Raw genomic sequence first — 14,371 nt, 5'->3', positions numbered from 1 at the left:
ACTGCGGATACCCTTCCAGCTGCAACCCAGTACTGGGAAACATCCATACACAATCATTTACATCCATACACTACGAACAATTTAATTTATTCAATTCACCTAAACTGTGCTAACCAATGAGCCACCGTGTTGCCCCAATTCAAATATTCTTCAAAGGTTATTTATGGAATTTAAAAGTGGAATTTGTATGGCATTACTACTGTATGAGTTTTAAGACTTAAACTTCAAAGCCACACAATCTTAAAAATAAAATAGACATACAACATAGAAATTAAAAAAATAAAGAGAGAGACAACATGCTAGACTCCCAAAAAAAAAACAGTAAACTCACCTTTCCCGCATAAAACGCCTTGACCTCTGGCAGGATCGAATCAAAGTCTCCATTTATGTAGTCTGGAAGAAAACTTCAAGTGGAGAAAGAAAGAAAGACAAAGATAAAAACTGATGTGAGACAGAGAGCAACAGGAGGGGCTGATGGGCAAAAAGAGCACAATTTGCGCAGCCATCAGATCCTTTATTCATGTGAAATGAAGGTACGTCTCTGACACGGGCCATGGAAAGCTTCAGTGACAGGACCCCACCAGAGCCATTCAACGCCTGCCAGTCACGCCACTATCTGTCCCGTGACATGACAAAAGCAACACAGACAGCCTCTTGACACAATGTGGGCTTGAGAAAATTGATACGCATCACATCGTATCTTTCACCCCTAACTTTTTGCAACACAGATTCACTATACAGTATTTTGTACATTCATACACACACACACACAGATATTTATATGTGTGTGTGTGTGTGTGTGTACAATGACAAGATTTTCTTTGCTTAAATGGGCAGAGTATTCTTTTTTGAGAAAGGCGGATCATGTCGCAGCTTTTTTCGTTTTATTCCCTGAGAGCAGAAAGGCAGCGTGGGTATCGGTAGGCATTAAAGCATAAAGACTTGATGTTACGATTTCACGCTCTGCTGGGTGGTGCATGTCGCCGCTGAATGAGCAGAGATGCGCTGCCGAGCTGGTTTAAGAGTAACACTGCAGTGGATTACAGGAGCACTATCTTCATCTCACGGATGAATCTGAGACCTGACGAGGAGAACAGCTGTAGCTGTGTTAAAAACAGGTTTTGTGGGGAGAAAAGAATAAGAACAGTTCACTGACATCAAGCGTGTTAAGGCAATTGTAATTGCATATTAGCATCTTTTAAAATAGATTTCAAACAACTGTTAAAAAATAGCATTTTACATTTTTTTGCTGCTTTTTTAAAGCAGCGTAAATAGAATCAAATTGTAAAACTATCTATTAAACAAGAATACAAAAAAATATGTACACTTACAAAAGGAAAAATAAGTATTGAATACGTCATGTATTTTCCTGGAAACAATATTTCTAATATTTCTAGCAGCTGCTGACATGGAATTGCAGATTTTGGTAAAAACCCAAACAATACAAACAAAAAATATGTCAAACTGAAATAAAATATGATTTTTTGTTTATGTGTAATAAAAATGGAATGACACAAGGAGAAAGTAATGAACTACTGAACTGTATTTAATACTTTATTAAAGGCTTTTTTGTGATCGCAACTTAAAGATATCCCTCACATGAAGTCATATGAATTGCTCAGGTGTGAGTTTTTCACAGACATTAACACAGTGTAAAAATCTTGATAGTTCTGTTTATCTCGTCTAGGAAATCTGATCTTTGATTCATATTTTTATATTGGATTCAAGCTATTTGCATTCTGCAGCTTGAATTTATTTCTCTTAAAGCATTTGAGAGTTTCGTTGGCTGTGTTTTGGATCATTGTCTTGCTGAAATGTCCACCCTGGTTTTATCTTCATCATCCAGTTATAATGTAGATGTTGGGCTGAAGCAGATGATATCAATTTACGATGAGGAAGTGCAGAGGAGTGCAGAAGAACTGCTGAGAGATTTCAGCTGCTGTCTGTGCTTTCACTGCCTTTCCACACCACCCTTTTTTCGTGTGTTCAATACTTTTACCCTGTGTCAGTTCATTTTTTTTTTACACTTAACTTGTGAATTTGATTTGTTTTCTTTGCATATATGGATTTATTTGACTGTTACTAACATCTTGGGAAAATTTCAAGTCAACGACATAGAAATATGTTTTCTGATAAAAATGGTGATGTGAATACCTATTCTCCCTACTGTAAAAAGTTCAATAATTAACAGTGTGACATATTTTGTGATTTATAGTTTTCGGTCATTCATTGGAATTACAGACTGCACTGGTTGCACCATATTTGATTCACAAAAACAAATTGCCTCTTTAGTGTCTTTTATTTCTAAATCTGACATCTCGTTGCCCTAAATCTTTTTGTTTCACCAAAAAGTTCTGACATCCAGAGCCATTTGTTCGTGAAGTGAACTACACCTGTTGAGCTCTATCTTATTTACTGAAAAGCATTGAAACTGAAGAGTAATTTGTTTGAGAATCATGGTAATTTGGTTGTGCTGCATGCGTTTGATTCATTAAAAAGGATTGACTTATTATAGTCATTCAGTTGAACATCAGATTGAACCAGTTTGACTGTTTGATTCATTACTTAATCTGTTTGGTTTACTAAAAAAAAAACTTACTCAAATCAGTTGCTCACTAGAGAACTGGGAAATAGGCTGTGTCCGAAATCACCTACTACTCAGTAGATACAACATTTGAATTTGAATTTTCTTTTCGACCGTACATTCTTTACACAATGAATGTGAGTTTATGAATTGAACTCGGACGTACTACATTGACTATTTTGTCATGGTCCCATGACCTACTCACGTCAGTTGCATCACTTCACTTCCATTCTCTCACAAAGCATCATTGGATAGAATATCTTCCATCGGATGCACATTTCAGAATTTCACTGGAAGTAGTCATTCTGGTACTTGCATACTGTTTTTTGAATTCAATGAATTTAGACAACTTGGATAACATACTGTTTTTAGTGCAAAATATAATATGAAAGTATGCGATTTTGGACGCTTCCTCAGGGCTCTATTTTAATGATCTAAGCAAAAAGTCTAAAGCACATTGCATAAAAGCTTTAAGGGTGTGTCCGAATCCACTTTTGCTAATTTGAGTTGCTATTTATACGCTCTGGGCCCAGGTGCATGGTCTAACAAGGTTGTGCTTATTCTCTTAATGAGGTATGTTTTGAGCATAACGTCCATTAAAACAATTAGAGTCTCATCTCACATTCACTTTATGAGTCAATTGCAAACTTTACATGGTGGACTTTGTAAGTGGAAAAACTGAACGCTTCACTAGTAAGAAAACAGAGCATCTGCAGTGCAAGGATAAAGAACAAGCTTCCTCCATTCTGCGGAAACGGTGTTGTACGCGCTCCACTTATAATATCCATTAGTCTACATATTTAATTTTGTTTGTTAAGCGCAAAGATTTGTTTCAAAACTTTTTCTAAGGTCAGTTCTAATATCCAGCAAACGAATAAATGAACAATAATAATGATGTGTGGTCAAAAACTTGTTTCAACTTATATTATAATTTATATCCAAACACACGTCCTATTCTTATGCCCCATATGGTGATGCACATCTCTAAAACCCGACAGGTGGACAAATCTAAACTTATTTTTATTAAAACAAATATAAATATGCATATGATAAATAATACAGCTATTAATAGTAACATTATACACAAATGCAAATTGTCAGAAATAAACTAAATAAAAAGAAGAAAAATTTGAGCTGGTCTGAAAATAGCAACAAATTACGCTACTCACTTCTTGCGCCTTATTGTGCCGAGTGTACTATAGGGCCCCAATAGTATTTTTCAACCATAATCTTGTGCAATCACAAGATTAATTTGTGTGGTAACTAGACTACACTGGTTAAGCTGGGTTTGTTTAATGGACTAAAAAGCACTGAAACTGAAGAATCACAAAGGAATCAATTTATAAATTCATACTGAAAACAGTCTACACTGGTTGTAGTGTTTGTTTCACAAAAATAACAACAAATACCCAACTAAACTCACTAATTTCAGTCATCAGACTACACTGCTTAAGTGTTGTTATTGAAATACTGAAACAGGCTCTTTATTCAGGAATCTAAACACTCCAGCTACTCTAAATGTATTTTACTAACATAATAAATACATTTTGGCCAGGTTTCAGGCTATAAAAATCATTCCTGCTTTCCATTGCAGATTTAGTATCACTGTTTCCTTTACTAAATAATAAGGAGTGATCAAGCATTTTCTACTTTAAGATTCAACATGGTTATAAAATTTGTGCATCTAATAATTGTTTTATGAAGCTCTATTAATCTTTCTGCCAAAAAGCTGGATCATCTAGAACACTTCTGGCACTGATTCAAGGTTCAATGTGCGAGAAAAGCAATTCAAAGCAACAAACGCGTTTTTAAGTTTCCCGTTGTGTGCTTTCCAGCAGACTCCCAGTTAAACAGCAAACCATAAATAACCCTCAGCAGTGACAGTTCTGCGGCCACATTAAGGTGAAGCTAAATGAAACCTTTCCTTTTGACATTTTATCAGCAAAACAGTTCTTCCCACCGCCAAGCTCAAATTGGAGGCAAAATACACCTCTTTTACATTCAAATTAAAGTGTCACTTAAAGTTAATCGTAACGCAGGGACTATACCTCGTTGGAAAAGAACTCGATTTGGGCCGGCACTGAGAAAATTAGAATTAAGAATTGAAGTAATTCCAGAAGGTCAAGACCAACGCCAATGGGAGATCTGGAGAATAGACACCCTGTCGAATCAGATGTTTTATTCGGTTTGTCACAGTCCAAAGAGACAAGACAGACAGATGAGATCACAGTTATTGCTGTGGCTATCTTGTTTTTCCCTTGTTACACACTCTAAAATAACATCAATAAGGATGTGGGGAGGTGAAAATTGGGCTCCCAAGTGACATTCAAGAACAAAACGATACGCAAATGCTTAAACGTCTTGCGTCTTGATGCAGTTTCTTGTTGCTAATAAATGATGTGACTGTTCATCAAACAGGGGAGCTTTGCATTGGCTTCATTTCGCTCTATTTTTTTTTTTTTTTACGTCAATAAGCCCACTCAGGACTTAAATAACAGATCGCCTGCTTTCTGCCTGGCAGTTTCACACACCCCTCAGAATATCAAGAGACCTCTTCAGCTGTTGCTTCATTACAGACAGGCTGGTGAAATCATAAAGCCGCCCCTCCTGAGTGGATCATCTGAACAGACGATCAGCTTTTGATTATGCCTCAGAGTTCATTTTCGACTCCTTCATAATCAGCAAAGGTCACACAAGTACTTTGGAATGACTGCAGCCGCACAACATGTACTGAGCTGAAGTACTGTACTTTACTGCGCATTCATAGATGACATACTCGGTGCTTGAGTGAGCATGCTGAACTTACAATTCAATTTATGCATAGCCACGATGTCACTATACAAACAAAGGAGTGGTCATTTATTATAACCGAAAAAAGATAGTTTACCTCAAAATGAAATTCTGCTGGAAATGCATCTAAGGCAGGTGTTATCAAACTTTTCAGCCCATAACCCTTAAAATAACAATGCCAATGACTCGCAACCTTCAAATTCCTCTATATAGGTGGTTATAATTATACAAACGTTGCGTACACAAAAATAGGCCTATATAAACACAAACATATTGACAGCACAAATTGACATATATAAATATAGCATATTGAGAGCTTGGGGGGTGGTAATTCTACCCCCCTTTTGGAAATTACCAAGTGGAGGTCGCTTGGTGATTTACAAAAAACAAATGCATTACTTAATTATAAGAATTATTATATTTTATCCATAACCTACAGACGATTAAATAGTATCTAACAACAAGTAAAACAACAACATGACAATAAAAAGCCACAAGCCTTTCAATTTTTTTGCAAATGCGACATGTTTACTGTAGCTTAACCACACAGCAATAGCGTTGGTTGCAGAACATAGATTTTACAGCACCATGTGTTAAACTTTGATGCCTTTATGGCACTCACATACATTAAAAATAAATACAGGCCACAACTGAACATGAAGAATAATCTTCAAAATGAAACCAAGAATAGACGTTAGCTGTAAACATTGCGCCCACCAGTGTCATTATAATTAAACACATAAATAAATACATTAAATTACGCAAATAAATGACTATAAAAAAAATTAAATGGCTTTAAGACTGTTGTCCTTTTTTTGTTGTCAATATGCTCACGTTTGCTTATATAAGCCTATTGGTTTGTATGTACCTGTGTGTTCAATGTCTGTAGCAGTAAAAATATGACATTTTTGCACAGATTGATCATTTCTCTTCATAAGACCTAAATTTATCATCATGAGCCACTGGTAATTTTTTTGCCTGTATGTGTTTTTTTTGTCTCTGTAAAAGCTGGTAGCCATTGTCCAGCATCTTATGAATCACCAATTAACACAGTTTCAGCTCAAAACCATCTTTATTGATCTACACTACAGTTCTGATGAAAGGAAAGTCTTACAAAGTCACATCTTAGATGGTCTAAGGGTAAATTTTAAACTTCTTTACCATATTATTGCTTTAAATTTATACAAGCTAGTCACTGATAATTTAAGTAATTTATATATTTAAATATATATATTAAATATAATTTAATATATTTAAATAATTGTTATGTGAAAATCATATATAAGTGGTTTAAATTTTTTTTTTCACAGAGCTGTTCTCATATCAAGCTAAATCTAAAAGAACAGAACATTTTAAGAGGTCATTTACTCAATCTTCACAAGTTAATAACCTGTCTGAGTTTCTTTATTCTGTTGAACACTATATATATATATATATATATATATATATATATATATATATATATATATATATATATATATATATATATATATATATATATATATATATATATATATATATATAATTTTTTTGCAGTAAGCCGGAAACCTGTTATCATTGACTTCCATAGTATAATTTTTACCTACTAGGGAGGTCAATGGGGTGGCATGGTATTCCAGCGAGTGCTCCGGTTTCCCTCACAGTCCAAAGACATGTGCTAGGTAAATTAGGTGAACAAAATTAGTCATAGTGTATGGGTGCATGTGTGAATGAGAGAGTGTATGGGTGTTTCCCAGTACTGGGTTGGGGCTGGAAGGGCATCCGCTGTGTAAAACATATACTGAAATAGTTGCTGGTTCATTCCACTGTGGCGACCCCTGATAATCAGGAACTAAGCCGAAGGAAAATGAATGAATGGATGTCATTGGCTACAGGATTTTAGCTTTCTTCCATATATCATCTTTTGTGATCAACATTATAAAGAAGCTCATACTGTACATGTTTAGAACCACTTAGAATAAAATTTTTGGATGAATTATACAGTTTTTCTCAGCTGCTTTGGTACATTTCTAGAATCATTCTTGAAATTTGCAAAACAGTAAAGGCATTTCTCAAAACAACTGGTACAAACAGGCAAAACAACATGGATTACCAGTCTTTCATCTTTAATTTAATCTTTAATTCAACTCTCAAAAATAAATACAGTATCAGTGTCAATGAACATGTCAGCGCCATCAGAATGCAGGTCTTTAAGGCAGTCAGTTTGACTAGTCATGTTGTCAATATAACAGTGTACTCTGGAGAGATGTTCTGATGTAAACTATGGCTTCAGTTTTGATTACAATTTAGATTTTAGAAAGATTTCATTGTAAATTGCAGATTACACATTGGGGTATGTGGGAGTTTGATTGCAAGAGACTGAAAAAGATTCACAAGAACTCTATTGTTTGTGTTGTAATTTGTTCACAGACTATATCATTGTGGTGAAGAAGGGAAAAGACAGCATTGCAAAGCACAAAGAAAAAAAAAACAACAAAAAACAAAAGTAGAAATGTGAACATAAGATAATCTCCGTTGAGATGCACCTTCATTAGAGAAAGTTAAGATTCATCTGGGAGTGATTTACCAATTGAGGATAAACAGAAAAAAATGGAAATCTAAAGAAAATACATTATTACAATATATATATATATATATATATATATATATATATATATATATATATATATATATATATATATATATATATATATATATATATAATAATAAAAATAACAATTAATTTAACTTTCAATGCGATTTTCTTAGACTAGAAGTGCTACATGGCAAAATACCATAAAGAGCAGAAACAGTACAACAATAACAAGGTACAACAAAACAATAAAAATATGAACCAAAAGATAATAAAATAGTAATAATAATAAAAAAGTTAACAAAAATAATCATCCCAAGTTAAAAGCAATGCTAAAAAGGTGAGCCATAAGAAGTTTTTTAAAACAGCCCAGAGAAGTGGCATTTCTAATGCTGATGGGTAGACCATTCCACAGCTTAAGTGCACTGTATGAGAAAGCCCTACCACCCATGGTCTTGAGTTTACAGCGTGGCTGATACTTATTTATATTCATATTTGTATTATTGACTTTTTGATTAATAAAAGGCAGTGTTGTTGAGCTTAAGTGCGTTCTTTTAAAAAAACATTTTTAAATCTTACTGATACAAATGATTGACTGAGAGTGTACGAAATGAAGTATGCTACAAGTTTTTAAGGTTGTGGTATAGGCAGAAAAAAAGTAGGTCAAGTTCTGATGCCGAACGAAGACTGCAGGTGGAAGTGGCGAGAGTCACCAGGTCACAAATGTAACCAGGTGCTAGCCCATGCACTGCTTCGAAGGTTAAATCCAAGGTCTCAAAATCAATCCGTGACTTAATAGGAAGCCAGTGTAGTTGTACAAAAGTGATATATGGTGGCATGATGAAGTGTGTGTCAGAAGCCCATGCAGTGGATTTTAGAATATACTGTAATCTTCTGAGAGAACTTGTAAACCCCCAAAAAGTGAATTACAGAAATCAAGACGTGATGTGATAAAGGAGAGAAATTATGACAACTCTGACAACCAGAAAGTATTCAAATCACTTCACTCTTTCCGCAGTTTTTATGTTACAGCCTTATTCCAAAATGGATTAAATTCATACACACAATACTCCATAAAGACAAAGTGAAAAAAAAAGATTTCTTGAAATCGTTGCAAATTTATTAAAAATGAAAAAAAAAAAACTGAAAAAAATGCATGTACATAAGCATTCACAGCCTTTGCTAAGTAATTTGTGGATGTAGCAGCAATTACAGCCTCAAATCTTTTTAAATATGATGCCACAAGCTTGGAAAATTTTGCCACGTCTTTGGAAACTTTTGCTTATTTCTCTTTGCAGTTCCTCTCAAGCTCTGTCAGGTTGGATAGGAAGCGACGATGTAAAGCCATTTTTGAGATCTCTCCAGAGATGTTCAATAGGATTTAAGTCCAGGCTCTAGCTCGGCCTGTCAAGAACATTCACTGTGTTCTTGTGAAGCCGCTCCATTGAAATTTTGGCAGTTGTTTGGGTCATTGTCCTGCTGGAAGATGAACCAGCGCCCCAGTGTGAGACTAAGAGCACTCTAAAGCAGGTTTGTCAAGATGTCTCTGTACATTGCTGCATTCATCTTTCCCTCTATCCTGACTAGTCTTCCAGTTCCTGCTGCTAAAAAAACATCCCCACAGCATGATCCTGCCACCACCATGCTTTACTGTAGGGATGGTATTAGCCTGGTGATGAGCGGCACCTGGTTTCCTCCAAACGTAATGCCTGGCATTCATTCCAAAGAGTTCAAATTGAATCTCATCAAACTCCAGGTGGGGAGTGGCTTCCGTTTGTCTACTCTACCATACAGGCCTGATTGGTGGATTGCTGCACAGATGGTTGTCCTTCTGTAAGGTTCTCTTCTCGCAACAGAAGAATACTGGAGCTCAGACAGAGTGACCATCGGGTTATTGATCACCTGCTTATCTAAGGTGTTTTTCCCCCGATCAATCAGCTTAGATGGCCAGCCAGCTCTAGGAAGTGTCCTGGTGGTTCCAAAAATCTTCCACTTACGGATGATGGAGGCCACTGTGCTCATTGGAACTTTCAGAGCAGCAGACATTTTTCTGTAACCTTCCCCAGTCTTGTTCCTTGAGAAAATTCTAGACAATTCTATTGTCTTCATGCTTGGTTTGCGCTTTGAAATGCACTATCAACCATAGGACCTTATATGGACCTGTGTATGCCTTTTTAAGTCATGTTCAACCAACAGCATTTACCACAGGTGAACTGTAATTAAGCTGCTTAAACATCTCAAGAATGATCAGTGGAAACAGAATGTTACTAAGCTCAATTTAGAGCTTCACGGTAAAGGCTGTGAATACTGGTGTACATGTGATTTTAGAGGTTCTTATTTTTGCAACAATTTATTAAAAGCCCTTTTCACATAGTCATTATGGGGTATTGTGTGTAGAATTTTGAATTTAAGGAATTTAATCCATTTTCGAATAGGATGTAACATAAGAAATTGTAGAAAAAGTGAAGCGATATGAATACTTTCCGAATGCACTGTACCACAACGACTGAGAAAAACTGTAAGAGAAATTTATTTATATGGTCAATCTAACAGTTATTAAAATACCTGATCATTGGATACACTGAGAGCAATCGCTGTTGATAATCTAGCAAGTATGAGAATAGAAACCTATTTTATAATAATGGCTGATATGATTTGCAAATGGCAGAATAAAGTGTGGTATGTTTCATGAGCTCTGCAAAAGTGTGTTCTCTGCTCCAGTTCAAATAAAACTGAGCTTTCTAAACTAATCAAAGTGTACCGGGAAAGGTCAAGTGCAGTAATTACATTTAAGGCACAGTGAGATAATAACAGGATATGTCTTGATCTGGGCACCAGCTCCTCTGAAGATTTGCTTCCCTGTCAGCTCTTGTTTGCACAGGCAGATTAAAAATGAATAATCACTGTGGATGCATGTAATTAGGCAAGGCCAGAGGTCCGCCAGACATATGAAATGTGTTCTGGTCCTGCATCAAAAAGACTTCTGGGAATGCACAACCGCTGCTCTAAAGCAATCAGCTTTTGCTCACAAATGAGGTAAAACAACTGGATGCCACAATGTGCAGTCTGATTTGCAAGTATAATTAGGTGCACACTGAAGCTTTTGGTCAAGACAACCTTTTTTCCCCACTTAAAGGGACATTTCACTCTTTTTCATAATTTATTTAACCAAATGTCATTTAAGCAGTGTGAAAGCAAATGGAGAACTCATTTGAAACTGCACAAGAAACAGACCACAGTGAAAGCTTTTGTTTTAATGTTGGTTTTTGAGTCTTCTAAAGCATAAATATACCATAATGTTTGCAGATATTTAAGAAACAAAGTGTTTATCTTGTTTAACTTGTTTATCTGAAAAACACTGGTACATTTAGTTATTCTCCTTTGAAATGTGCTTTCCATGTTAGAATGTCTGTCATCATTTTGGTCTCTATAACCCACCCACTGCCAGTTTACCCATTTAAAATGCCACATTAGGTGATTTTTAATTAGCAAATAATATAAATATTACAAACAATAAACATTATAAACATTAGCTGAGCAGGTCACATTGTAACACCTCGTCCTAAGAACATGTCAAAACTAGTGACAAGAAATTTGTCAGACTCTGTTGCACCAGACAAAACAGGACAGAAATATTTAAATACAGCCATTCAGAAAAACAGAATAGTGCACTCACTGCACTTCAACAAAATGGTAATTAGAATAATAAAAAATTAATAATACATATTAAACCTGTACTGATTTGCAGGTATAATTAGGTGCACACTGAAGCTTTTGGTAGAAACAACTTTTTTTCCACTTAAAGGGACAGTTCACTCTACCATAATTATCTTTAACCAAATGTCTTTTGAGCAGTGTAAAAGCAAATGGAGTACTCATTTAAAACTCTGCATAAGAAACAGGCCACAAATAAAGTTGGTGCTGTATGTACGTGTTTGACATTTCTAAAACATAAAAATACCATAATATGTTTGCAGATTTTGAAGAAACATACTACAGTATGTGAACAGACTTGTTTATCTAAAAAACAATGCTAAGGTTGGATATTCTTTCAAATGTGCTTTCTGTGTCAGAATACCTGTCATTATTTTGGTCTCTATAACCTGCCCACTGCCAGTTTACCCAATTAAGTTGTCACGTCAGGTGTTTTTTAATCAGCAAATGATATAAACATTACAAAACATAAACATTAGCTGAGCAAGTTACATTGTAACACCATGTCCTAACAACATGCAATGTTGCAAGATTCCAGCAACGTCCAATTTGACAGACCATTTTGACAGAGCCAACATAAAAGAAACATTTAAATAAGCACTTGTAGGGATGAATTTTCCACAGACTTATGCCCCATTTTCACTAATACGTTTTAGCTTTAAAACGCCATTTTAGAATGAAAATTATCCACGTCCACACTGGTGTTTCACCTAGTGTTTCTGAAAAGATCTCCAAGCACACTACACCACTAAAAACACATGACCATACACACACATGTGTTGCAGCATATGCGCACGTTTGAGCTCCAGGCAGCCAGCAGGTGCTTTGAGCACAGAATCCCAGGTGAGAGCAGCGCACGTCGGACAGTTCATCAAGGATACTGGATCTCATCTCACTATAGTTGTTAAACGTGATATATATTTAATTCATGCTGTCTCTATCTGACAACTCTTTTGTCTTTGGAACCTATTACTTGTTCTCAGGTAACGTGTTTTGGCTGAGCACAGTTAAGTTAATATACTAATTTATGTAACCATACACTGATTCTGCACAATTGTCTGATTGCTTGCCTTTATTTCTTATATTGTATAAGCTTATTGCGTTATACTTTTATAATGGCCATTATTGATTATTAAAACTGATGTTTAGCATACGATAGGGTATGTTTCATATTTTTCAGTGAAAATGAAAGGAGGCAGTTATGTTATAGGCTCTGTTTTGTTATATACGCATACAGTAAATAACAGCCTTAAAAATATGTAGCTACATGACACCTCAACATTTTTGGTTAAGTTGTTGTTCTGTAAAGTTGTTAATATTAAATAGAAAATAGGCAGTTAGGACATGTCCTCGAGAGTTTATTTTCCATATCAAACTTAAGAATTTTGAACTCACAAAGAAAGGATGCAAGACTGAACTTTGTGCATTTAATATTGAGGAAAAAGCCCCAGTGAGACAGGTGAATGTCTGCAGCCATGCCTCCGTTTTTAGATGTCTCTGTTTTGCCCCATTCACACTGACACGGAGCAGCAGCGTTTAAAAACCAAAACGGCCTCTTCAGTATTTTTAAAACGCATAGTTTTCAGGGAAGCCGTAACCGTAGTTAAACTTATGCATTTTAAAACTAAAATGTATTAGTGTGAACAGGGCCTTAAAATGTGCCTTGTGATAAACCAACAGAAACTCTGGAGAAAAAGCCCAGGATAGACTTTGACACATTCTTGCCCTCTTTTCTGAACTTTCCATACCCTCTGGTATTGATAAATACTCAGGTGTGACTGGTAACAAAGTTTTGTTCAATAGTTTTAATAACTTTTGATTAAATCCCAACAGATGAGTAAATCTTCAAGTCACTGTTTAACTTTACTTACCCTTTTGTTATTTTAGGGAGGAAAACATCCACTAAATTGAACTGCTATAAAAATGCATCAGATATATATATAAAAAAAAAAAAAAAAAAAAAAAAAAAATATATATATATATATATATATATATATATATATATATATATATATATATATATATATATATATATATATATATATATATATATATATATATTTTTTTTTTTTTTTTTTTTTTTTTTTTTGCTTTTTACAAATTACAAAATTCTTCAATTACCAAATTAACAAATGATGCCACTGATTTGGTACAAAATTATGTTTTTTCATTACAAAAAGCAATTGTGGACTAGGTTTTTTTTTTCCATCACAGTCTTAGACACAAGAAACAACACTGCCTTTGAGTTTGATGCATAGTTTTTAAATGATTTTTCATTTTTTTAAATTTCAATTTATAGAATGATTACCATGTTATTTTATTGTATTTTTGCTCCGTCAAATTTATATATGCTTGTAATTTATTAAACTTTATGCAGATACCCTAGAAAAAGACTAATATAATTTTTCCAAATAGAGCTATTCAAATAAACTGGTGAAATTATATTCACATCAAAATATTTATCACAGCAAAACAAAATATCGCACATTTAATTTAAATTTCAGTCATTCAGATTATTACAAAGATCTATACAATAATGATTCAATCTGATTTCATCAATCAGATCAACTTAAGATAATGTAATTCTACTATCTATTTAAAAAAAGTTAATTATTCAACAAATCATTACAATATAGTTAAGATTTGTAAACATGATTTACTAATTTACTAAAACATTCAAACCAGGTTAATCAATTAATAACTAATTTATG

At 34.5% G+C, this 14,371-nt stretch overlaps 1 protein-coding gene across 3 annotated transcripts in view; it reads right to left on the bottom strand.

Moving 5' to 3' along the window:
* The window catches only part of tpk1 (thiamin pyrophosphokinase 1), a 158,581-nt gene that overhangs the window by 83,686 nt on the left and 60,524 nt on the right, over positions 1 to 14,371 (bottom strand). For all 3 annotated transcript variants that reach the window (NM_001006074.1, XM_005162615.5, XM_073940321.1), the window contains 1 exon segment: positions 332 to 404. In NM_001006074.1, coding sequence (NP_001006074.1) covers positions 332 to 404 — 73 coding nt within the window.

Source organism: Danio rerio, chromosome 24 (genome assembly GCF_049306965.1).
Source record: "Danio rerio strain Tuebingen ecotype United States chromosome 24, GRCz12tu, whole genome shotgun sequence".
NCBI classification, from domain to species: Eukaryota; Metazoa; Chordata; class Actinopteri; order Cypriniformes; family Danionidae; genus Danio; species Danio rerio.
This window is presented reverse-complemented; position numbering and strand designations above follow the sequence as displayed.